This window comes from Heterocephalus glaber, unplaced genomic scaffold (genome assembly GCF_053883595.1).
Source record: "Heterocephalus glaber isolate CG9 unplaced genomic scaffold, H.glaber_assembly_v1.0 deba00000470, whole genome shotgun sequence".
Lineage (NCBI taxonomy): Eukaryota > Metazoa > Chordata > Mammalia > Rodentia > Bathyergidae > Heterocephalus > Heterocephalus glaber.
Window position 1 is genome coordinate 16,903,726 of NW_028258145.1, and position 26,512 is coordinate 16,930,237.

Genomic DNA, 26,512 nt, shown 5'->3' on the forward strand with positions numbered 1-26,512 from the left:
AGGCATGCTTCTTGAAACCAGGGATGAGACAGGGAGAACCACCAAAAGCTTCCCACTTGCAGACTTTACTAACAACAAAAGGATACTTTTCCAAGCACACTTACTAATAGAAATTACGCTGAAGATCAGATCCAATGAATTTCCAGTTGTCTCCCGTGTTTAACAGGCCATGTACTTGGTAAGCAAGGTCTAGATCTTTGAGGGATGAGCACTGCAAATTTGCAAGTAGTATTACTCTGACATTCTTAGAAGCCAATCACTGGCTCATTACATTAAGAAAAAAGTACGGTTTCTTGGGAAATACTTATATTGATTTAATTTATTGTTCGACAGCAAATAAGTTTTAATTACAGAAAAAAATTGTAAGTTTTGGAAAATTTACAACAAAATTGTTGTGACCTAACACTACACTACACCTTTACAAATAAATCCTACAAAAAAACAACACACAGTGTGCTCACAGGCCAGCATCACATTAACCCCATGAAATAGCTTCAAAAAAATCACCTACAGAATAGTTCTTCCCTCCTGTAAAACAATTATGTCACCATTGAAGTTTGTCTGACTCTGTATACTTTTTAGTACAGAAAGGAAAAAACTGGAGAATATACCCAGAACTGCAAAGCAATTATCTTTCTGATGCAAAATACACTTTATTCATCCTGAAACTGCATGACACTTTTCTTATAAAATTAAAAGCTAAACTCAAAATCAATTTTTATCAATTAAAAAAGTTAACTAGCTGGGCAGGGTGGTGCTGCACACTTCTAATCCCAGCACTTGGGAAGCTGAGACAGGAGAATAATGAGTTTAAGGTCAACCTGGACTATATACTAACATTTTATCTTTAAAATATTAAAATTTAAAAAGTTAACAGGCAAATATGCAGTATTTCAGCTTATTGAACAGGCATGAAAAAAGGCAATGCTTATAATAAATACAGGGTAGGAATGTCACATAATTTACAAGCAGATTTTAGAGAAAGAAAAATAGAAGACATGAACAAAAGTTAAGAGGTAGGAAGAGAACCTTCTAATTATAGTTAAATTCAGAAAATGGAAAGTAATCATCTTTAAAATCAGGACTACGAAGTTAAACGAAAAATGGTACTTACAGCATTCATAGCCGTCTGAAAAAACTTATCTGGAAGTCAAAGTTCACAAGAGTTTTTGTTATTAAGAATGAAATGTTTTCAAGTAAATTAATAAAATCCTGCAAACAAAATAGGTCACTTGTTTTTAAAAACAAGAAATAAAGCTGAAGAAATAAAAACAAGAAGAGACAAAACCTTTGTCTTCCACACAACAATCACCCAAAAGATTACTAAGATAATTAAACCTTTCCCTCATCACAAGCCCTCTAATAGCTGGCACTCAGGCAAATGGCTTTGTCTTTTAATGGGAAAAACACCAGCAATTTCTGTACATACCATCATCTAGATCCACTGGAGAAAATTTCTTTCCCACTAATTCATCCATTATACTGTAGATGATGAAAGAGGGTTCCTTTAAAGAGCTTCCTGCAGAATAAAAAGAGAATGATTTTATCAAGGGTTCACTTCTTGCATCCCTACCAAATTCACAACACCTAGTGAAACATACCTCCCGAGCCTAATGGCTGGCAGAAAGCTAAGCAGGGGTAACACTTATTAGAGGAAATACTGCACCCCACAGAGTACAATTCTAAGAGCTTGAACAGTCACAGGTCTCTGTCCATGTACCCAATCAGACTCCTCCTTAGTCTCTTCATGAGAACCCTGACTTTCACCGGAGTAGGGGCAAACGCCAGCACATACAGCCCTCAACAAACCAATACACTTAGAAAAACATGTTATTTGCTAGCAGTCATCTGTTTTCCTTTATAATCAGATGAGAAGACCAAGAAAAAGGAAACTGTAGAAGAGTTCTTCAAAAAGATCAAATGAGCTGAGTACTAACAGGTCAAGAAAATCACCTATAGTATGTCCAGTCAAATACTTTTCAACTTCCTTTCCCTGTCTTTTTCTACACCTTAGTCATAATACATTTGTAATAATTGCAGATTTCTTGTTATAATTTCCTGAAGCCCGTATACATTTGTTAACATTCCTATTTTATTAGATTCATTTAATTCTATTTTATGTGCATTTATTATTGTAGGCTTTCTCCTTTGGGTAAATTTTAGAAATTGTCATTGCAGACAGCCAAGTGATATAGAGAAACTACTTCTCTGCTTCCCTGCAACCATAGTCATGGCTGCTACTTAGGATACATACATTGCCCTGACTTTGGTAACAACTAAACCAAAGTCGTAACATGATGGCACCGAGGAAAGCAACACACTCTGTGCTCAGAAATACTAGCATGGCTACAATCTCATCATGTTTGAGTGAAGATTCACAGGATATTAATTAGCATGGAAACCATTTACCTATCATCAAGATAGTCAATTCTCTGTTGGACTGTTTTTCTTCATAAAACAAAATAAATTTGACTATAGGTAAAGGTATGGACCTTGCAAAATTAGTGCTCTAAACCAGAGATAGGGTTCCTTACTATTGTTTTTATACAATCTATCACAGGAAGGAATAACAAGTACTGTATCACTAGGGTTTTTTTCCTCTTGCTGGGAGCAAATAAGATTAAATGTCTACTATTTTTTTTTTTTTTTTTGGTACCGGGGATCGAACTTGGGTCCTTGCGCTTGCGCAGCAGGTGGCGAAACTACTGAGCTAAATCCCTGGCCCTAAGTGTCTACTATTGCACATGCCTTCCCAGAACGGCACAGGACACTGCATAATTCATTTCATCACCAAACCCATCTAGTCTCTTTTAATATAACTTCTAATGTGTAGAGTTGAAATGTCAACTCAGATGTGCCTGGCTCCAAAGTCCACAACTCCCACAGGAACTAACTGACCTATAAATAGGTGACAAACGGAGTCTGAAGTCCCCCAGAGGCTTCAAACTTTTCTCTGGACCAACACCGTCCACTACCTTTCTACAAAGATTGAAATGTCCTATATCTGCACTGTTCAATATATATCCAGTAGACACACAGCGATGCTGGGCCCTAATTCCACTAAGTGTTTTTATTTTACTCAATCAGCCACACATTTTTAGTGACTATTATATGCACAGCAGAGCTTGGGAGACCAAAACGAACTACAAACTAAAATAACTGTACATTCTTCTTTATCAAACAATGCCAGCACATTCGATAACCCTCTCCTCTACAGCTCAAGTTTTGCATTACATTTGCATCACAAACAGGGTCACCACCCTCAAGAATAACTTTTTGCTCAGGTTATAAATGTTACTTGTGATTTTCCCATTAATTCAGATGCAGACAAAATAACCCGCAACAATCATACAAACTCAGGAAGATGGTCAATTTTCTACAAAAATTAAAATAATGTAAAATAAATTAAAATGATACTTACCATGTTGATAAAACACCTGAATAAGATGATGATATGTTGCAAGCGAGGGTTCTCAAATCACCAGGCAGGAAAAAAAAATAATAAAGTAAAATTATAGCTATCCAAACTTCAGCTTTCTGAGGCACACTGAACTATAAAATATATTAATGCTCATATTTAAGCAAATGATGTATTTCTATTTTTTGATATTTTGAAGCACATCTTGTTAATGTAAATTAATGTAAATAACTATGAGTATATGATTCTTCATTAAGATTAAAGCAAAATAAAGTGAACTGATTTCCAAGCAATATTCTTATAAAAGTACTGAAATAAGACACACATTTGGGTTGAAACAGTTATGCTAGAGAAATATCATGGAATTTAAAATCATCTAACTGAAAGGGATCGATTCTCTTCAGAATCAGGATCTATGAAAAGTACATAAAATACTAAAATAACATTGTAATTTTCTGTAAAGAACATGAAGATGATACAGGTGCTCCCATGATAGTACAACTGTCCCCTGGCATCTAGGAATTCTCACGTTTTTTAAATAAAGTGGCATATAACTCATGTCTCACATACTTAAAATCATCTCTAGATGACCTGTAATATCTAATACAAACGGTATGTAAATAGCTGGCATACGATATTGTTCAGAAACAGACAAAAATTGTGTTTCCCAAATACTTCTGCTCCGTGACTGATTGAATCTGTGGACACAAGGGCCAAATGCACATGTAACTAAGTGTGCCAAATAGCGGATAGGAAATTACCAACATATTGCAGTATGTACACAGCAAAAGTCACATCTTCAGTGCTTATGTAGCCCTGAAACTTCTGGTCAGCAGTCTCGTCTTCAACAAGGACTCTAGGGTGCACTCTTACCTATTCCAATGGCTTTCATTTCACGTAAGGTTTCTAAGGCTGGCAATTTTCCAAATGCATGAAATCTTCGCAGACATTTTAGAATGGTATTAAAAGTCTGTAGATTTGGATTCACCTTCTGTGCAACCATGTGTTTCAGCAGACCCTAGGTGAATCAAAAGCAAGAAATAAATTTTATTCCTTGGTATTCCTTGATTTGCCAAAACTTTATTTCATGTAAAAGAAGAATTTAGCTTTCTAGCTATGTTTGAAGTAGGTTGATAACTACAGTATATCCTAATTTATAACTGTCTGCTAATTAGGACCAGTGATTCTGCCTTTCAGAGAAGCCTTCTAAGTCATCCACACCACTTGATTAAGGTGTCTGTCTTCAGTCTTCAATCTATTTTACAAAGAAGGAAAAAAATAAAATGCAAAAGACTAAAGTAGTATGGTGTAAAAACATACTTATACCCCTAAGTTACTAGACAAGAATCAATCTAGTGATTTCAATTTAACTTACCTGACAGAAATTTGTAACAAAAAAACCCATTATGCAAAATGAACAAAGTAACCCAGCTGTTCTTGAATTCTACCTGTAGAATTTAAGTCAAGTAACTTGTTCTTCTCAGGTGTCAGGCACAGCTACTTAACTTACAGGGTTGACCAAAGGTCAGTTAGCAGGTAACTGCTATCTGAGAGCAGTGACTGCCATACAGGTATTCAATGAATGCTGTCTCCATCCCACATAAAGGAGAGTTAAAGTCTATCTGAAGACAAATGAGGATTCCTCCTTACCAGCATATTATTCCACCTCTCCTCACATTTCTCATTCACTATCGATGCTGTTGCTTCAATCAATGCATTGAAAGTGTGTACATCAGCTGTAAAAGAAAAGACAAAATGTGGGCCAATGATTGAGGCAGAAAGTTTCATATAAACTCTTGAGAAAAGGAAAGAGAAAGTGCGATAAAAGGGATGTCTCAAACTTACCACGGAGTCTGTTGTTTAACAACTCGGTGTACATATTTAGTGCCTGTCCATTAGCTTGATGCTGAAGAGGGGAAGGAAAAGCCAATCATCACCGAATTCATTCATTACAGAAATGTCCACATTATCTACTGTTCCAGGGATGGGAATATAGCAGCAAACAAAATAGACTAGGCCCCCATTCTCAGAAACTTATATTCTGATGCAGGGGTTGTCTATCCAGGAAGCACTGGGTGATATAAGTGAAGATATCTGTAGTGGTCACAACTGACGGAGAGGGAGGAGTGTATTATTCACATTCAATGGCGAGAGGCCAGCAAGCCACTAAAACATTCTAAAATGCACAGGCCAATCCCCCAACAAATCATAAGATACAACACATTTATAAAGATCGGGCATTCCAAATCTAAAAATTGAAATGGTATGAACTTTGAAACTTAGCAATGATACAAGCTGCCAAGTGGAAAACTCCACACTTGCCCTCATGTGACAGGTCACAGACAAAGCAAAGGTGCAAAAACATTGTATAAAATTATGTTTGTGGCCGGGGATTTAGCTCAGTGGTTCTGCCGCCTGCCTCACAAGTGCAAGGACCTAGGAGGTTCGATCCTCAATACCACAAAAACAAAAAAAAATTTGTGCTATGTGTATAACGTATATGAAATTTAAACGTGTCTTGTGTTTAAACTTGGTGTCATTGCCTACACATCTTATTATGTATATGCAAATACCCCAAATCTGAAACACTACTTCTGGTTCCAAGCATTTTGGTAAGGGGCACTCAACCTGTAGCTGTGAGGTTGAAAAACCCTGACTTAGTGAGCCTTCAACAAAATAGTAAGTAAAACAAGTGTACCTTCACCATTCCCCGGATCATTGTGCAGTAGGAATGTTCGTTCTTCTCTGGCATTAGAGCAAAGATTCGTTCTGCATTGTTATTTGTCCTAGGTATTAACAGAATAAATATGAACCAGGGAAACAGGAAAAACCAATAATAGCCACCACCATTACTGACATTTTTTCAATACTCCTGGCTATGTGTCAAGCACTTTAGGCACATAATCTCAAATAATTCTTACTGTCCAGAGAGGGATATATGATTATCATCTTGAAAATGGGAAAAATCAAGGCTAAAAGACTTTAAGTTGCCAGCAGTACTGCAGACAGGAGACATAACCAGGATGGAAATGAAATGTTTATGAACAAGCAATAAATTCTCATGTAAAGGAATAACAAAAAGCAAACTGTACATTAACCCTCAGACAGAACTCCCCAGAGGCAACCGCTAAAAATGGTTCCTTCTGAATCCCTTCTGTCATATTCTAGCCTAAGTACACATCTCTTTTCCTATTACAAAAAACAGCCAAAATTCTTCTCCCAAGTCCATGCATGCTCTTAGCTACTATTCAAAAGTACTAAAATCAACCACGATATGTAATCTACCCTCCCATGACACTCAACAGTAGCTTTCCTTCTCTAAATGTACACCTGAAATATTTTTCTACTATTTAGACACTACTAAGTTAAATTCTCAGTGTATTTAAATGTTATTCACCTTTGTTTTGCTTGCTCGTCAAGTCTTTTTGTTTTTTCAGTGCTGGTGACTGAACCCAGGGCCTCCTGCACACTAGGTTAACCCTCTCCCAATTGAGCTATATCCCTAGCACTAGTCAAGTCTGAATTTGGCACCATTCTAGTGTCTGTGAATTTTTAACAAACAAAACTATCAAAATTTCAGAATTAAGGGTATATATTTCAAGGTAGCACTACTGATCAAACTATCAAAGGTCATTCCATATGAAGGATATGACTAGTTAAGTAGGGAAAAACAAAACAAGTGTCAACCCTAAAAAAGATTTTTGTACTGGTGGCTGAAGGTAAAAGACCTTATGACAAAAGGTCCAAATCATATAAATATAATGAAATTTGCTGGGTGTGGTGGTACAAACCTATAATCACAGCACTCAGGAGGCTGAGGCAGGAGTATCACCTCAAGTTTGAGGCCAGCCTGGGCTACATAGTGAGTTCAAAGGAAGCCTGAACTTCAAAGAGAGATCCTGTCTCCAAAGATAGAAAAAAAAAAGTACAATAAAAGTAAACTATTTTTTTGTTTGTTTGTTTTCAGAGACAGTTTCACAATGTATTCCAGGCTGGCCTCTTAACTTGCTGCAACCCCTGTGCCTCAGCCCTGAGTGCCAGTATGCAGGCATGCCCACTGTGCCTGGCTAGCAAATTCTAGACAAATTCACAAGATCACACCTTCTTCAGGGGATCGTGGGGCATATTCCACACACTGTACAAAAACCATAATACAAAGCTCTAATTATGTGTAACTTACTTCCAAGTAGTGGACAACTGATGAACAGTCTTCCCCGTAGATTTTTCATTATTTTCCTCTGTGGCCTCTTCCTGGATTATCACGAGAAACAAAAGAGAAGACAATGAAATGCATTCTCCTAGTCAGACTACTTAAAATTACAAAGGGAAAGAAAACTCAGAAAAACAAGCTAAGACTTTTTCTTTTAAAAGACTAAACTTCGCCCTTTTATTTCCAAGCCAGGCTCTGGGATAAGGCCACCCAGAGGCATGGCTGGCACTGCAGAGACCAGCCCTGGCTCCTGTCCTCTGCCTCAGGTGATGCGGCCAGAGAGACAGAGGGACAGCCAGGACAGGCTTTAGGAGATGCTCTGGAAAGCAAGGTAACTTACAACCCATTGCATATGCACCTTAGAAGACTTAAGTTACTCTGCATATAAATGATTCCTACTAGTGCAGAACAAACTAGCAAGAAAAGTGTCAATAATCCTATCATCTACAAAGAATTTTTTTTAGCAGCATAGGGCAAGGCCCTTCACACTGAACTACAACCCCAGCCTCTTTTTATTTTGAGACAGGATGGCTAAGTTGCCAAATTGCCCAGGCTGACCTTGAACTTGCAATCCCTCTGCCTCAGCCTCCCAGAGTGCAGAGATTTTTCATGTGTCACCATGCCTAAGAAATACTTTTTTTTTTTTTGGTACTGGGGATTGAACTTGGGTCCTTGCACTTGTGCAGCAGGCGGCGAAACCACTGAGCTAAATCCCCAGCCCAAGAAATACTTTTAATGCCTATTTTCTTATGCATATAAAAAAAAAAAAGTGCATATATACATATAGGTTGTATACCTTATCTGAAATGAGTGTTTCAGACTTAAAATTTTGGAATATGTCCACATATATGTGATATCTTTGGAATGAGACTCAAGTTACAACATGAAACTCATGTTTCATACAACCCTAGGACACATGACTTAACTTTATATAGTATATTTAGCGTGCCTGAGTTTTGATGGCAAACAGTCACATGAGGTCAAGTGTGGAATTTTCTACTAGTGGTGCTCAAAAAGTTTGAGTAGTTCAGCAATTTGGCTTCAAAAATTTTTATTAGAGATTTCAGATTAATGATGTTCAACCTGTGTATTGTACAGATTGTTTCTCACTTAGACAATGAATATTTCTATATTTGCAAACTTTTTTTTTTTTTTTTTGGCACCAGGGATCGAACTTGGGACCTTGTACTTGTGAGGCAAGCGGCAGAACCACTGAGCTAAATCCCCAGTCGAATATTTCTATATTTGAACAGATATGTACCTAGTGTTCTCAATGGCTACTCAATCCTCTTACCATAATTTGATCATCCACTATTGGACATTTACATTGTTTTCAGTATCTTTGCAATTACAAGTATAAGTTCCATATTACAAAAAATGTCATATATATCTGTTCACCTAACTCAAAGGTTTCCCCAAAATGTATCCTATAAATGAATTTGAGTTTTGAGACACAGGATATGACTCGACCAACAGGTAGCCTATGGCACAGTTTCTCTAGCCTGGTGTGCCCCGACCTTCCTATATACTTGTACGTATGAATTTTTGAAGAGGTTCAGCCACAGAGTCTTTTTGTGAAGTACCATTATAATCACGCTGTCACCATGACAGAAGGGTTGGTCCAAACAGTTCTGGTCAAAGTTTTGCATGAATATGTGGCAGGTGAGGACAAAATATTCTAAGCCGGAGAGTAGGGTTAAAATAATTGTTTGAAACTCTCGTTTTCTCCAGCATGACTTTTTATCTGGCTATTGTACCAAATCTCAATACAGCCAGCTTACTGCTACACTAACGTATGGCATAGAAACATGTTCTAGTTTGAGGAAGTATTACTTAAACTAAAAAAAAAAAAGCCAAAAGCTATTACCAATTCTTCTGACTGTTCAGTCGGTTGAAAATGATATTTAGCTGGTGGCTCCTGATCACCATAGTAACACAATAAATCCAAGAGACTATTAGTTGTTTCAAGAGAGACAGTGGTTCCTGTGGGTAGAAGAAAAGAAAGAAACGTCAAACTGATAAGAACTAAAGCCTTTTAAATTAAAATTTTTCACTTTTTCTATTAGCAGTGGCATTTTTGGCTACATACTTAACATCATTTACCACTTTATCAATTAATGACTATGCACTCAACACAGACCCAAATACAAGAATGATAAGGACAAGGACAAACCTTCAACTACCAGTGTAGTTTGACAGAAAATATTAAAATATAAGATGAGGTTTGACCTTGTGCTCATTTTTCTTAGGTACTCCTACCCTTAGAGAAACAACCTCATAGTTGTAATTATCAATTCCAAAATGACTATTCTGGAAACTATTTCCACTTAGTTCCCCTGCTAGATCACGTGAACATGAATAATTTTCCACTTGGATCCAGAACCCACTAAAATCTTGCTTAAAAACAGTAGCATAGTAGCCTTTAAAAACTATTATTCTCTTAAAGCCACAGCACTGAAAAAACCAAAACAAACAACAATAAAAAAATTGTTGTTTAAAACACGCTCTGGTTAGGGGTGGTGGTACATGCCTGTAATCATACCACCCAGGAGACTGAGACAGGAGGATTGCTGTGAATTCAAGGCCAGCCTGGGCTACATAGCGAGACCCTATCTCAAAAAACCATGCTCCCACCTTGGCACTCATTAAAAGAAAATGGTAGGACCTAATTTTAAGACCTCCTCTAAAGCTACAGTAATCAAGGCAGTGTTGGTGTAAGGAAAGACATATAGATCATTGGAATAAAACAGAATCTAGAAACAGAACCACACATATATGGTCCACTGAGTTTTGAAAGATTATTTTTTTGTTTGTTTTTGTGGTTTTTTTGGGAAAGATTTAACATTAGCATTTTATAGAATATAAAACTCAATTCAAGAGCCGAGGAAAAGATGTTTTCAGCAAATGGCACTAGAATGGTATCCGTATATAAAAAATTAACCTCAACCCTTTATTTCCATACATAAAAATAACTTGAAAGGATCTATGAATCTAAATATGAAAGACTAAAACTACAAAACTTTCTTAGTATTTTCTCTGCAGATGATCATTTCATCTATATATAAAGATTTTACTTCTACCTTGCCAATCCTATCCTAATTGTGTCATTTTATTGCCAGACTATTTTGGTTTAGGCCTAGGTTTCAAAGTTTAATGGACAGATGAAGAGTAGGCATATCTGCTCTTGTTCCCCACCTTAGGGAGAAAGCACTGAATCTTCTCTATTCATATAAGGCGTTTTTGCTGGAAGTATGGAGTACATGTCTTTAATCTGTTGAGAAGGCTCTATTCTACTTCTAGTCTCCTGACAGCTTTTAGCATGAACAGGTGTAGAATTTAGTCCAATACTTTTTCTCCAACTAGTGACAGGATCATATGGCTTTCTGCTTTCCTCTGTTAAAATGATGATTTTTGGGGGTGGATCTTTCAATGCTGAACCAACACTGCCATCCCTATAATAAAACCACTTTCTACATACTGCCATATCTGACTTCTAATAGTTTGTTAAACAAATTTCTATCTATGTTCATACTTTTTTCTTCTATTATCTTTATCCAGTTTTAGGATTAGCACAATGTTGATTTCATAAAATTAGGGGAGAAGTGTTCCTTTTGTTTTGCTGCTTTAAATGTTTGATATAATTTATCAGTTAAAATGTATACAAGCCTGTTGTTGTCAAATAGGTAGGTTTCCAAGCTAGGAATATACTTTCTTTAATAGGTGATATTCAAATTTTATATTTCCTCCAGAGTTAGTTTCATTAATTTGTCTTCCAAGGTACTTCTTAGAAGTTTTCAAATTTCAAAACAGATTTTTGTAATATGCTTTCTGTATTCTTTTAAATTCTGTAAAATCTGTGGTAATATCTCCTAGATCTTGATATTGTAATTTTTAAAATGTATAACTGATATTGTGTGATAGGAAGTAAAGGTCTAAAGGAGCAGGGGAAGTGGGAGGGGTAGGGGAAAGGAAAGAAGGGAAAAGAAAAAATATGAGAAAAGGAAAAAAATGGAAACAAAGTCTTTGCAAATAGGGAAGGGCGGAGGGGGTGAAGGGAGGGCAGGAGAAGGGGAAAACAATAAGAACCAAAATACTCATGTAATGGTACAAGATCCCAATGATGTATGTAACTGTATTTTATACCTAAAATGTACAGATAAACTTAATGGGGAAAAAATAAATTAATTAAAAAAAAAAGAAAAAGAAAAGGGTAGGGAAGAGAGAAGTTATGAGATAAAATTTACTATTTTAAGAGAATCAACTGAGTCTTCCTCACAAAATACAGATAGAAAAAGTGCTCATCAAAACTTAAAAGCCTAGGGCCGGGGATTTAGCTCAGTGGTTCATTAGCTGCCTGCCTTGAAAGCACAAAGACCGTAGTTCGATCCCCAGTACCAAACACCCCCCCCCCCCGCAAAAAACCTTAAAAGCCTAGAAAAGCAGGGATAGTAAAGAGGACACAACTGGGTCTTTTATCTCAGAGCTGTGCAATCCTAGTAAAATGGTCTAAGGTCAGTTTCCTTTATAAAATGACTATTAAATACACCAATGTATAAGATGCTATGGAATTAAATATGTGAAATGGCTAGCAGAACGCATGGCACTCACCAGGTGCTTGATAATGTACTTCTCCACCATCCCTCCCCTAGTGAGCTGGCTCACTGTTACCAAGCTGTGGTTCTGACATACTGTTTAAAAAATGTTCACTGGATGATAGCACACACCAAAATCACTGTGGGTAAAACTATAACTACAAAAAGATATATGGCACTAAGAACGTCAATGTAGACTGATACCAGGTGTTGATCACATTAGACAAGCAGAAGGAAGAGCCTCACCAATTTATAACCTACCATCATGATTCAGCTGTACCTCTGATGCTGTAACAGCTTACGTACTGAAATTCTCAAACACAGCTTTATGCATACGTTTGTGTTCAAGTATACACTGAGTGGTCCAGTCCAGCTTCATTAGTTCCATGTTTACCAGATTTTCATCCCAAATCACCAAACAGCACTCCAAATTCCAAAACTTAAATAATGCCAGTTGACTCTGATGTTCCTGTATGAACATTCTCATAGCAGCAAATCAGCCGTGCTATTTAGATATGTATCCCTGGAGGTTCAGCCAGATCTAATTCAAGTTCCACAGGATTTCAGAGGTAAAGGCTCTGAGGAATTAAGTGGCTTTTCTAAGGGCACAGAACAATCTGTGCCAGAGGGGTCCAATATCAAACCTCTGATCCTAGTTTAGTGCTCTTTAAGTGTATCTATCTGCTTCATATACCCCTGCCTTCCAAAACTCAACAGATAAACATACCTAATTTTAAAGGGGAAACTAAAGAATGAATGGCTATATAATTTCTCTACCAACGCTACAAAAACACAATTGACTAACAAAGATGCAACTTTTTTTTGGGTGACACAGTGATCAAACTCAAGGCCTCTCACATGCTAGGTAAACACTATGTCAATGAGCTATATATACCTTCAGGCCCCATAAAATTGCAATTCAATCTCACTTGTAATTAATTTTTTTTTTTCTGTACCAGGGATTGAACTGCGGACCTTGCACTTGTGAGGCAGGCAGCAGAACCACTGAGCTAAATCCCCGGGCCCAACTCGTAATTTTAAAACAAAAGTGGAGCAGAACCTACAAAACTGCAATTCTACCTCATTTGTAATTTTAAAACAAAAATAAAGCAGAACATGAAAGATTGCCTACTAAACTTAGAAACAATAGTTATTAAGCAGAGTTAAGTACAGTACTACTTCCTGGATCACATAACTGTGGCCCATGTGGAGGGGGGCTTTAACAGAAATGAGTCACCTGCTTGCAAGAGCTGATCAAACATGTCCACAGAAGCTTTGACTTTTCTCAGCCTGATTCGTTCCTTCAGGGCAGCTTCACTTATATCTTCTATCTGGGGTTCAAAGTACTCAGGCATTAAACACTACGAAGACAAGATGTCCAATGTTACTACAAACAGGGAGAGGTGAGAGGATAACCAAACAGGACCAAACTTCTATTATCAACAACCCAAGATAAAATTTCACTGCTCCAATTCAGTTTTCTTGTACTACATATTATTCACCACCTTAACATGAAAAAACTCAAGTCTGAAACAAGAACTATTTAGCCATTTTCTTTGAAGGTACAAGTGTTTTCCCAGTAGTTTTATTTCTTTAACATCTTAACAAAAGATTCTCCAAAGTTTAAAAAACTTTTGAAAAATATACAGTTTCATATTATTTACATAACATACATGTAGTTTCCAGTATCATAGAAACATTGCTGTGTCTGAAATGCAGTGACTGTGGAAATACGTAACTCACAGCCTTTCAGAGCAAAGGCTAATGGACATGTCCTTTTACTTCAACTACTTTGTTACATGTGAACTCTTAGGCACCTGAGAGGTTGGAAGACTTCTGAACACAAATTTCAATACCTTCTATTTTGAGTCATCCTACTCATTTTCTATTTTTGTTTTGGTACCAGGGACTGAACTCAGGACCTTGTGCTTTCAAGGCAGGCGCAGTGCCACTGAGCTATATCCCCAGCCCTCTTACTCATTTTCAAACTTATTTTAAATCTCTTTATCATTTTACTTTATCCACAGCTAAGCTAACTTTATTCTCATTATTATAAATGATCAAATAGTAACCACACAAGCTGCTACTGTGTATACAGGCTTAAAAATCAAACATAAACATCTACAGCCAAGCTGTGAGGATATGTGTAGGATGCGTATTTAATCCCAACAAATTCACTACTGTTTTGTGAGCAATCTAAAGTCTACTTAGAGGTGTCTACTCTTCAGTTTCCATGCTGAGCTGTTTTTAAAAAACATATAAAAAAGACTGACTATAATTGGAATAGTTAACTTCTTATAAATTAATCAAGAAACCTAAGATTAAAAATTCTAAATTATAGTTTTACTTGTATTTTAAAAATACATTGGAAATTCTGCATATGCACATGATCAACTTCTCTTCAATGCACACTACTTTAATTCTGATGACACGGTTTGTTCTGACAAGTCCCTTTTCAAGCTGAACACGAAAACAGGGAACTCATGTAGATTTACACTGGCACTGCCGCCGCCGATGTCTATTGCTTTCTTGCTAATGGTAATGGGTGACTTTCATCTGTCTTTTATCACTTGAACAGTTTTCCGACCATAATGATAACTGTAAGCTGATGCAGCTGTGGTGAAAGCTGTAAAACACCACAGTATGTGAAGATAAATGCTGTCAGCATAACTGAAAACTGGAGCTGCCAAAGAAGCTGCCACCAAGTTTAACTGGACCGCTGTGTTCACCTTACTGATCAATGTTGGTTTTAATCTAGCAGTAGCATAGCAAGGATTGAAATACTTAGCTAGTGTTCGCGGTGTTAGGAGAGTTCGATACCTGACATAAAAAACAGTAGCAATCAACATTACGTCTCTTGAAATTATCATATAAGTAAGTGAAACTGGAATAAGATCTGCATAGGTCAAGCTAACATATAATACACTGATAAGTATTTTATCAGCAAGGGGATCAAGAGCACTTCCCAAAGCTGATTTCTGATTGGCCCAGTTTCGAGCAATAAATCCATCCAACAAACCAGTAAGTCCAGCTAAAGCAAAAACTGAGTGCAACATTAAAATCTTCAATAATCAAAAAGCCCAAAACTGGAGCCAAGACAATCCTTGTCATTGACAACATATTTGGAATTGTCCGTGGATTTTCATACGCGCTGGCAGCGCTCGCGGGGCCACACCGGCCGCCCAGGGCCTCCGCCGCGGCGCCCTCTGCCGCGGGATCCTCTGCCGCGGGATCCGGGGCCGCGGCCCCCGCGCCCAAGCCGACCCACACAGGGACCCCCACGGGCCGCGCGCCACGCGCCAGGTCAGCATAGCCCTGCAGGGACACGGGCGACGCGAGCTCAGCAGCGCGGGGCACAGGCCGTCCGCTTCTCCATGTTCCGCAGAAACACGCCTGCCGCCGCCTCCGTGCTGGCTCTTAGCCATTTTCAAACTTGATTAAGAACATTTAATCTGTATCCAAAGAGCCCATACTTCCAACTAAACTTCCCAGACTCGAGCTGACCTTACTTTTCCATGGGCTAAAAACCTATGTTCTCTCTTTAGTATCAATCTTGATTAAACATGTCAGAGTGCATCCACTTTTCAAAGGCAGAAAATTTTCATCCTGGATGGTTCTTTTCCTCTGAACATTCAATACCACCACAGTATATACCACTACAGTACCTCATTCACTAATTTTTCAAATTTACTTGTCAGTATGTTTGCAGTACATTCATCATAGGGAGCGGGCACATGTACATAACACATTTTGACTCTTTCTACTTCTCTTTCTTCTCCCCTCCCACCATTTCTTAGTTCTCTTCATTCACTAATTTACTCAAATATTTTTGAATGGGTACAACTTTATCCTAGGCATTGTTAGGCACCTGGGATACAGAGATGAAAGAAAGGTACTCTCTACCCTCAAAGTACTCCCAGTCTAAGGGAGAAATCAGATGAAGAAATCATCTGGGATTTACCAGGAGTAGCCTAATCGTAGTTTCTACAAGGTTCTGGTATGATTCCCTAGTACCGAAAAAAATTTACAATACAACATGAATGGCATCGTCCACCATAAAGGCAGGAGACCTTTGGACAACTTCAAACATGAGTGGCCTTGGAGCTAAACACAGGAAAGTACATGTCAAAAACATAAAAGGGGACAGGGCTGAACAACAAATGATCATTCCACAGTTGCTACTGTCCTAGTTCAGGGATTTAAAAAGAGAAAATGAGCAAGGAAACCTAAGAAAGACACACTGGGAAGGATGGGAAGGAGTGGACAGACAGCTAATAAAAGAGACTGAGGAGGCAAAGTGATAGAAACAAAAATCCACCAGTGTAGGGCCCAGAATCCAAACAGGGAAACAGGATAAAGAGCAATTAGATACAAAAGGATTTAAAAAGGTTAGTAAATGCTTTTTATTTAAAAAAAACACAAAAACAGGGATTTAGATCAGTGGTCCTGCCACCTGCCTAGCAAGTGCAAGGTCCCAAGCTCAATCCCCGGTACCACACACACACACAAAAAAAATAATAATTTTTTTTTTCAGGCAGGATCTCACTATGTAGTTCAGGCTGGCCTTGAACTCATGGTGATCCTTCTGCCTCAGCCTCCCAAGTCCTGGGATTACAGGCTTGTGCCACCACACCTGGCTGATTCATCTAATTCAAATGGCTACTTAAATTTAACCATAAAAACTTGATCTAATTTACATTTATATGGGATTATGTGAAAAATGAAACTATTTCTTACCGGTATATGAGGTTCAGCTATGTCCTTCTGAAAGTATTTGAAATGTGAATTAATAATAAACTTTGCTGCATTTTCCCCGGACTTCTTTGCCAATAACAATGAACGCTATTTAAAAAAAAAAAAAAAAGTTTAGATACAAATTGGCATTTACATGTAATTTCGGTTCAAGCAAGCTGAAAGTTACACCCTCAGTAAGAATTATTCTCACCCTCCAAAAAAGAAATGGAGCAAAGAATAGAATCTCAATAGAAATTAAATCACTGTACTTCACATAGCCAACTCTTCTACTGAGTATGACATAATTTCAGGTCATGTACAGCTCAAAATATGTAAAACAATACATGAACTGAATTGATTTTCTACAGTGTGAAAAAGCTCTAATATCAAAAGCCAAAACCAAAAACTCCAGAGACAATCTCTAAATCTTTCTGATAAAAGTAGTAAAGGATTCACAAAGTGTACCAATGTGTCATCATCTATAAACTTTTCAAAGGCTTTTTCAATTAAATTGTGTATGTACTCTCATACTCAAACCAGTAATAAAAAAAAATTATGCTAGAAAAGTTAATGAAAACACTCACAGATTCCACAGCAGATGCTGGTATGAGGTAAGGATCATCTTGAAATGCATAAGGGGCAGCTGTGGGATCCTATGGATAGAACAGACATCTTTTAAGCTATGTTTTTATTAAGACCTTATGAGTTTTGGTAATGATCAAAAATTCTGTAAAATAGGTTTTAATTATGCATGTTACATTCAAGAACATGTAGATTTGTGTGTATGTATAAATATGAGAGAAAAAGACACAGAAGATATATTAATAGATATCAAACCGTTGTCCTGTAAGACTTGCCTATGATTAAGCACAAATAAACCAAAAACTAGTTGAAACTCCCACGGCTGATTCTTCAGATTTGAATCTGCTATCAGTGAGGACTACTGTTATTTTCAACTCTAGGTAAGGAGACTCTGAATTAATCCTGGCACCAGTTTCCTAGTAAAGATTTCCTTTAAAGCTGGCCATTGTCCATCCATGCTCAACTTCATCTAAGAGTCACTCCTAAAAACAGGAAATATTGGGCCCTCTCAGGTGTGAAAAGCAACTGTTCCTCCAGTGACCTGTTGCTCAAAGTTCTATACTTCTTAAAACTGTTTCAGCTGGGAGCGGTGGCACATGTTGAGGCAAGAGGATCGAAAGCTCAAGCCCAACCTGGGCAACTTAGTGAGAACCTCACTTAAAATAAACAAACAACAAATTTTTCCCTTACCTTTGGCAAAATCAACTCAGCAGTACAACTGATCCACAATTACTTCTTCTGTCTCCTTAGCCTGACATGGCTACCTGGACCCCCTGGGACCTTTGCTCCATACTAAGAACTCATTTATATCCTGAATTTCTTGACTGTGCCCTTGATGTCTTTGTTTTACTGACTTGGGAGTCTCCTGAGGCCAGAGCTTCCCTGAAGCTCTCAAGGGAAAGCTGATCATAACGAGGGGGCCTGGAGGCAATTTATTTTTCACTTGTACTAGTTTTCTGCAGCCACTTTCATAATCTTTATCACTTAGTTGAGGCTCATTTCATCTGGCTGTATCACTTGCTCTCAAGATGTAGCAGGTAAGTAGAAGTGAGCCAGACAAAGCAGTTCTAGGTTAACTGCCCTGGATTACTCCTTTACTGTTCTCAACCTATAGCCTAAGTCTGGGCCTGATCTTTAGCATTACTGTTATTTAATAAGACAACTGCTTGAGCCTCTACTTTTGGTGACATGCTCACCTCCTTCTAACTTACTACACTCATTCTTCCTATCAGTCTCCTAATTTTTCTTCTAAATCTTCTATGGGCTCTGAGAAACACCTTCTCCAGTCTGGCCCAATAGCTCAGACACTTCAAAATGAACTTCCCTGACATTGGGAGAGCCTACCTGCAGTCATTGTCTCAGTGAACTGCAGAAACCCTCTTTCTTATGTTATTTCCTTCAACTAACCAGTCATCAGGTTCAGCCAATTCTAGCTCCTTAATACTCTCCACCTACTCTACTCTCTCCTACTGCAATAATCACTGCTCATTTATTCATTCACCATTAAATTCCTCCTATGTGCCAGCCATTATTCTTGTTACCAGAGACAACAAAAATCTTTACTCCTTCACAGAGCTTACAACAGTAGTGGAAAACGTTTACAAAATAAGTACTATAGAGATTAGGTAACAATATATGTGTATATCTAAAGAATCTGCCTGCTGAGAAATAGCAGGGAAGCCAGTGTGGCTAGAGCAGAATAAGCAAGGGACACAGGAGTGGATATGGTCAAAAGAAGTGATGGGGGCACAGATCATGTATGCTCTAGGAGCCCTGGTAGGGGTACTTCAGTTTTCATTCTAGTTACAGGAACAAGAAATCACTCCTGAATTGAGAATGGTCTGTAGGAGGCTGAAGGAGAGGACAGACACTGTTACAGTAGTCAACAATAAAGATATATGGGGCTGGGGATTTAGCTCAGTGGTTCTGCCACTTGCCTCGCAAGCACAAGGTCCCGAGTTCAATGCCCAGTACCAAAAAAAAAAGATATATGAACATTAAATGTGTTATTACCTGAGTTAACAACTAAAACCAAAATCCTACTTACCCTGTTTACGGTGGATGCAAGTGCCTGAAGAACAGCCACTTTATCCCTAGGAATAACAATCACAAGTTAATCTTCTCAGGGATCTTCATACTCACAAAGTGAATAGGCAATTCTACTTTCATAATGTCTCAGCTAGTGACAGCTCAGGGCTGGCCTTCAGCTGGTACTTTATCTCTCAGGCCCACTAGACTAATAACAAGTTAGGAAGTGAGAAGTGTCTGGTTCATTTGCCTGAAAGTGGTTAGTACTCGCTTGTGTGTCTGTCTACTTTGCCTGCACTCTCTGGCTTGGTCCTTAATATCATCACCCAGGGCTAGTGATTCTTGCTCTCACTTCATACAACTATCTTGCTGACCTCCTCCTATCCACTTTCCTACACACTCTTTCTGCAGGTTTCTGGACTACTCTTGCCTTTACTATCCAAATTAGAGACACTTAACTCAGGCATAGATGAGAATTAAACAACAGGCTCCACTCTGGACCTATTGAATCAGAGCCTCCAGGACCCATGAAAGACTATCACATGCATCTTTCCTGAATTCTCAAAGACTCTAGTACATCCTCCTGGTGTGGAGCCCTTCAACCATATATAACCCAGTGGCAAGAACTGCAGGTCAGAACTGTACTGACCTTTTGTCACTGAACCAAAAAGTTTCAGAGCATAAATGGCAATTGAGGTATCTGGTTTAAAATCTATTTTTACTTCTTTGTGAGGTTTAATGTGTTGCATTTTCAAGACAGTTATAACTCTTACAAAATTAGCGTTATCTCCCTAACATAATAAACAAATGCCAGTGAAAAACTGAAATATTACTTACTAGTTCTCTTTTTTAAAAAACGTTATTTTAAAAAAGTAATAACAATGAATATACTATCTTTAAAAAACCTAGGCTTAAAGGGTTAAGCTAAAGTATCAGGTGTCATCCTGTGACCTGACTCTAATGACTTTGGTATTTGTATTTCCAGATCTTTTAACGGTATTTTTTCACACACATTTCACCATGAAAAATAGTGTCACTCTGAATGTTTATATAAGTCTGACTATACCATCAATGTCACTACACATAAATCTAAGTAATTCATCTATCTATATGTTACACTGTAAAAATCATTTATTTTTTTACTGCTCACTCATGGATGAGCATTTAGGCTGTTTTAAATTACTATTCCCAAATCATGAAGAACATTTTCATTCACGTCTTTTTGGGTTTATATGCAAGTGTTCCTCCTAAGTAGCTAAGCAATAAGCATGTACAGAGTTTTAACAATTTAATGCCCCAGTAACAATATTTAAGCCACTCAACATCTTCTTCTTGCTAATCTGGTAGTCTTTAATTTGCATTTTTTTAATCCAATGCCTTATGTACTGACCAAAATTGGGCTGCCCATTTCTCTAAAATAACTATACACAATTTAGATTTACTGAATCAAAACACTGCCTTTTTCATGTTATATTTGTATAAGAAAATTCACAATGACTACTGACAAGCTACTGAAGTCTTTTATGGTACCTGTGTGATCTAGGAAACCAGAACCTTAAAAAATGCTTGTTCTGGACTGGGGATTTAGCTCAGTGGTGCCGCTGCCTGTCCTGCAAGTGCAAGATCTTGAGTTATAGACCCTATACCAAAAAAAAAAAAAAACCATCGAAAAAATGCTTGTTCTAAGCCAGGTGTGGTGGTGCACACCTATAATCACAGCACTGAGAAGCCTAGGGATGAGGTTTGAGCCCAGTCTAAGCAATTTTTGAGACCTAGTTTCAAAAAAAGTAAAATATGTTAAAAGGGCTAGGGATTTATAGCTCAGTGCAGAAGCCCTGAGTACTGGAGGGGAAAAAAAAAAAGTTTGATGTCTAAAATAAAGCAAGAGGAATTATAGGTGACAAGACTTCTTCCATGTCTGAAAGCAAAGATTCCTTACTTTGGTAATAAGAGGCACTGTATTAGGGATCAACACACTTTTTTTGGTAAAGGGACAGATAATAGTTTGCACTTAGGAGTTACAACCCTAATGAAATATTAAATATTAAAAGTAGGGCAACCTAACAATTCAATTCTAAACTAAATGTGTATGTATACCTTATATAAAAATAGATAAGGTTATACCCCAAAACTTAAAAAGTAATAGCTACAATCAAGCTCTATGTGATACATACTGTTCAAAATGCTGATATAGTCCTTTGAGGTGGGTACTATCATTATCCAAACTTTACATTATGGCAAAGAAGCTAAGTGATTTACTGCTGAGTAGTGGAACTGTCAGTAATTTTATTTCCTTTCATGTTACATTTATCCCATCTTCTCTTTAGTAATAATCAAAAAAATTTTTTAAATGAACATGCGTCTTCAGGTTATACTTGGAATTCTAAGACTTGACTTTTATTTAAGGGGCCTTTAAGTATTCAATAAAACCATACTATAAAGTACTTCAATGAGGTTTTACTTCTTACATATACAACAAGTGTTGACTAAAAGAGATAAGGCAATTTGTTCAAGGAGCTATCCAATGAGTGAAAAGCTAAAATTTGAGGTCCACATCATTTTTTTTTTGGAGATAAGGTCTTGCTATGTAGTTCAAGCTGGCCTCAAATGAAGTGATCCTCCTGTCTCAGCCTCCCAAGTGCTGGGATTACAGGCGTGCACCACCATGTCTTTTAAGTAAATCTTACTCCTCTTATATGCTCCACATTCCTCCTTTATGCCTTTGAAACCCCCCAGCATCCCTCTCTTTCCATTCCTCTTCCTGTCACTGATTCCTGCTGATCTGACCTCTGTGTTTTACTCAATAAGCATGCAAACCTTGCTGAATGAATACCCATCAAATACTCACCAAGTTTTCTTTTTTGGAATGACTATTTCTTCAATTCCTTAACGAGAAAAAACAAATCAGCTTCCTAATATTACTACTACAAACAATGTCTTGATAAAAAAAGTGGAACTATTTCAATACTTAATGTACCTGTTATGTCAGTTCCTTCAACCTTTGGGCAAGCTGTATTTCCAGAATCAACTCTGCAAAAAATGAAAGCTTTAGCTAATACTCATTAGTGGAGTTACCAGCTCACCTCCACTCACATGCATTTTGAGACCAAAGGTTCCAATTACCATGGATCAAACAGATTAAATAACTCAGGTCGATCTGAGAGGATACAGCCTAAACAGCATGTTCAATATTACTGTTCCTGCTCTTACATGCATAATGCCCTGACAGTAAAGACCAGATTCACTTCACCTCTGGTTTTTATTTCACATCCTTCAATAATTAGGAATGCATCAAATATAAAATTTTTACTTGGAATTGCTATTATTTTCCTAAAGGCTCAAGTACGAAAAACTTTGTAGAATTACTGGCCAACAAATGAGTTTTACAATATTCTGATGACACTAAAAATAGTCAGGGACACTGAGATAATGGGTACAATTAATACTACCTTGTGTATTCCCTTGGTAAACGGCATCAGTACAATTCAAAAAACAGATGTCATTACACCAAAAAATACTTCCTGCACTACATTTGGTCTCAGGCATCATTTTAAAACAATAATACTATTCTCTTCCAAGGTTATTTCAGAAAGGGATCAACTCTTACATATCATGCTATGTGTTTCTTGTAACATCAGGACAGAAAGCACCATTGTCTTGAGAATAAAAGCTGAGGGATGTTGCTGTCAGGCAAAGAAAATGGGTAAATGTCAACACTAAACACAACCAGGAACAAGGAGACTGGAAATTAACTGCATAAAGGATTCTGCAGCCAGACATGGTGCATGCCTGTAATCCCAGCACTTGGGAGGCTGAGGCAGGAGGATCGCCACAAGTTTGAGGCCAGCCAAACTAAATGAGACTTGCTGACTCAAAAATAAAAAAGGCTTCTGCAATTATCAGGTGAAGTGTTTTCTCAAGAAGAACTGAAAATACATATAAAATATTGTAAACTATGTATCTTATTTATTCCTCACAATTTTTTCACATGGTTATCCACTCAGACTATTTGTCTATTAATCATCCAGCTGGGGGAAAGGCAAACCTTGACTCTAAAATCAGGTTTTCCTTGGGCTGGGAGTTTAGCTCAGTGGCAGAGTGTGTAATTCACATGCAGGAGGCCCTGGGTTCAATCCCCAGCAACAAAACTTTTATATAAATAAAACAAAAGCTGGGTACGGTAGCACACACTTGTAGTCCCAATACTCTAGGAGGCTATCAAGTTTAACTCAACCTGGGTAGGAGACCCTGTCTTGGAATAAAAAAATTTAAAAGAGGCTGGGGATGTAGCTCATTGCACAAGCCATGAGTTCAATCCTCAGAAGTCAAAAAGTAAAAATACAAGTAAACTTAAAAAATAAGGTTTTCCTCAAGTCTTAAAAAAAAAAACAAAAACTACACGGTTGCTCTCACATTTTCACATGGACACAGAAGTAATAAAAATAACATACATAGGTGATACATGTTCCAAGCTGTAACTACCACAGATTCAAAAGACGTGTGTGTGGGGTCTTCCGCTTTTCTGAGAATCTGATCATTTACTTGACCCAGATTCACCACAACATCCGTCACCGACATTCAAGGGCTGCCTTACATTTGGGAAAAATCTATGACTCTTCCTCGTTCTTCCTCGTTGGGTTAAAATGAGCAAGGGCGGATTTTTTAAAAATGGAATTGGTATTAATCACATTCATTAGAACGTAAGCTTCGTGAGAGCAGGGTCCTTGTTTTGCGAGCAATTCTAACTTAAAGGTATTGTAAATAACTAGCACACCTCCCTAAAGAATACACGCTTTTTTGTCCTTCTTTGTATTTCAAGTCACTGATTCCGCGTGCTCACCCTCAGGAACACGCGGCCGTGAGAATTCGCATGCGCACACCGTAATAAGCCTCTTAAATCCGTAGTTTTCAAGGTAACATAGGACTAAGTTCATCTTCGCGTCTCCCTTAAGGATTCCCCCAAACTTCTCTTACCTGCAACTGTGTGACCTTTCACACACACCTACCCGCCGACTCGCAAGTGGCAAGCGAAGCCCGCTGCGGACCCGCAGCCAGCAAGCAGAGCGTACAACTGCCATCTTTCAATTCTTCGCAGAGCATGTTGGGAAGGCACACCCTCGACCTTTAGGGTCGTTGAGGGAAGAGGGGAAAAGTGGGCGAGGAACATGTAGCTAGAAATGGGAGGTTTCTACCTCGGTGTTGGAAAGACTGTCGCAGCAGTTAAAGACCCAATACTCCTAATTTATTTTGAAGAAATTTTCTCAAACTATTATTTTAATGTCTCATATATCTTTAAATATTTTCGAAATGAAAGGGAGTAAAAATCCTGAAAAAATATTTTTCTCCCCCCACACAAGTGATTTCGTCCAGCGTTGCCCTTGCGCAGGCGCAGTTTGAATCACATGTTGGTTCCTGGGTTGAGGTTTAGTTGCAAATTCGCCGGTGGTGGCTGGAGCATCTTCTTCTGAGTATCGGATCTCAAAACGGACCTGGAGGATGTTGGGCTCCAAGAACATGCCCTGGCGGCGGCTGCAGGGCATTTCCTTCGGAATGTATTCGGCTGAAGAGCTCAAGTAAGGAGTTGGTGGGAGGGGTGGGGATTTAGTTCAGTGGTTTCGCAGCCTGCTGCGCGAGCGCAAGGACCCGAGTACGATCCCCAGTACCAAAACAAACAAACAAACAAAAACACAAAGGACTTGGTAGGAAGCGTGGAGATCCCTAGTCTTGAGGGGGGCGCCATGAACTACTATTCTCAGAAGGCCTTGCCGCTTATCGGCGGAGGGCATGGTTATCCTACGCATGTCCCCGACGTGGTCCGCACTTCCGGCGACGATCCTCTGCCGGCGTGTCCTGCCTCTAGTACTGCACGGGGGCCAGGGCCGCCCCGCAGTACTGCGTTATCACCCGCTCGTCTCCTTCTTAATTAGCCAGCATTTGTGAAATTAGTGTCTTACACGCGGTCATTGAAGCGTAGTTTCTTCTTGTCTGTACTTTGTCTCAGTTCAATCGATAGAGCCGGATCCCTGCTGTATTTTCCGTCTAATTACTAAATCACGAGAACTCTCTTTAATCCTCATTTTGATCTCGGTGCCATTTGACACTCTTCACCACACCCTCTTGAAACTACTGTCTCCCAGGATCTTACTTTCTACCATTTCGGGGACAAGTACTTTTTCCTTTCTCCTTCCCTCTTACCAGGCTACCAACACACAAATATTTATTGAACATCCGCTTTTTGCCAGATACTGAGTTGGGTGTTCACATATCGGGGAACATGGTCCGTGATCCTTGAGGTCCTATTCTATCTATTTTTATCCTAAATATTGTCTCTAGGGACTCATCATTTTTATGATTGATACACCGAAAGTTAAATCTTAAGGCCAAAATTCTTTTCCTGATTTCTAGGTGAATTTCCAATTACTTAGCTGTTTTCTGGACATCTTTACTTGAATTTCAGAGAGATCCTAAATTCATATTAAAAATTCAACACCCCCTCACACACACACACAAATTGAAGTGGAACTTGCCTTTCCAAAATGGTGTGTCTAGTCTAGTGTAAAATAGTCACTAGAAACGAGGAAATTCTGTCTAATTTTAAGCCTTGCTTTCCTAACATTTTTTTTTGGCTCTTGCTATGTGCCATATTTATGTTTTATACTTTATACCCTTTTTTTCACCCGTATTGCCAGTGCCTTAGAGCAAGCCCTTACTCCCCCCATACCTATCCAGTCCATCCTACACACTGCTGTCAAAATTAGTCTTCCAAAATGCATGTGTATTTATCCGTCACTTTTTTTTTTTTGAGACAGAGTCTCACTAATAGTTCAAGCTGGTCTTAAACTAACTATGATGTAGCCCAGGCTCACCTCAAACTCACAGTGAACCTCCTGCCTCACCCTCCCAAGTGCTGGGATCACAAGTGTGTGCCACCACGCCTAGCTTCATCTA

General features: G+C 38.3%; 2 protein-coding genes and 1 pseudogene across 8 annotated transcripts in view; 1 reads left to right on the forward strand and 2 right to left on the reverse strand.

Annotated features, from left to right (window-relative positions):
• The window catches only part of Ptcd3 (pentatricopeptide repeat domain 3), a 48,559-nt gene extending 23,861 nt beyond the window's left edge, over positions 1–24,698 (reverse strand). For all 4 annotated transcript variants that reach the window (XM_087204274.1, XM_004844588.3, XM_087204276.1 and 1 more), the window contains exons 1-17: positions 24,539–24,698; positions 22,542–22,594; positions 22,413–22,449; positions 19,584–19,629; positions 17,539–17,607; positions 16,958–17,062; positions 13,458–13,581; positions 9,496–9,611; positions 7,599–7,669; positions 6,117–6,204; positions 5,264–5,324; positions 5,069–5,154; positions 4,292–4,436; positions 3,422–3,472; positions 1,430–1,519; positions 1,115–1,143; positions 105–211 (exon numbers count right to left, since the gene is read on the reverse strand). In XM_087204274.1, the coding sequence (XP_087060400.1) occupies positions 105–211; positions 1,115–1,143; positions 1,430–1,519; positions 3,422–3,472; positions 4,292–4,436; positions 5,069–5,154; positions 5,264–5,324; positions 6,117–6,204; positions 7,599–7,669; positions 9,496–9,611; positions 13,458–13,581; positions 16,958–17,062; positions 17,539–17,607; positions 19,584–19,629; positions 22,413–22,449; positions 22,542–22,594; positions 24,539–24,642 (1,382 nt within the window). In that variant the 5' untranslated portion in view covers positions 24,643–24,698. The remainder of the gene's footprint in view (positions 1–104; positions 212–1,114; positions 1,144–1,429; positions 1,520–3,421; positions 3,473–4,291; positions 4,437–5,068; positions 5,155–5,263; positions 5,325–6,116; positions 6,205–7,598; positions 7,670–9,495; positions 9,612–13,457; positions 13,582–16,957; positions 17,063–17,538; positions 17,608–19,583; positions 19,630–22,412; positions 22,450–22,541; positions 22,595–24,538) is intronic.
• Positions 14,610–15,637, reverse strand: LOC101697443 (cardiolipin synthase (CMP-forming) pseudogene; annotated as a pseudogene).
• A 246-nt stretch (positions 24,699–24,944) lies between the features above and the next one.
• Polr1a (RNA polymerase I subunit A) overlaps positions 24,945–26,512 on the forward strand; it is a 77,852-nt gene continuing 76,284 nt past the window's right edge. For all 4 annotated transcript variants that reach the window (XM_004844590.3, XM_021258203.2, XM_087204267.1 and 1 more), the window contains exon 1: positions 24,945–25,137. In XM_004844590.3, the coding sequence (XP_004844647.1) occupies positions 25,061–25,137 (77 nt within the window). In that variant the 5' untranslated portion in view covers positions 24,945–25,060. The remainder of the gene's footprint in view (positions 25,138–26,512) is intronic.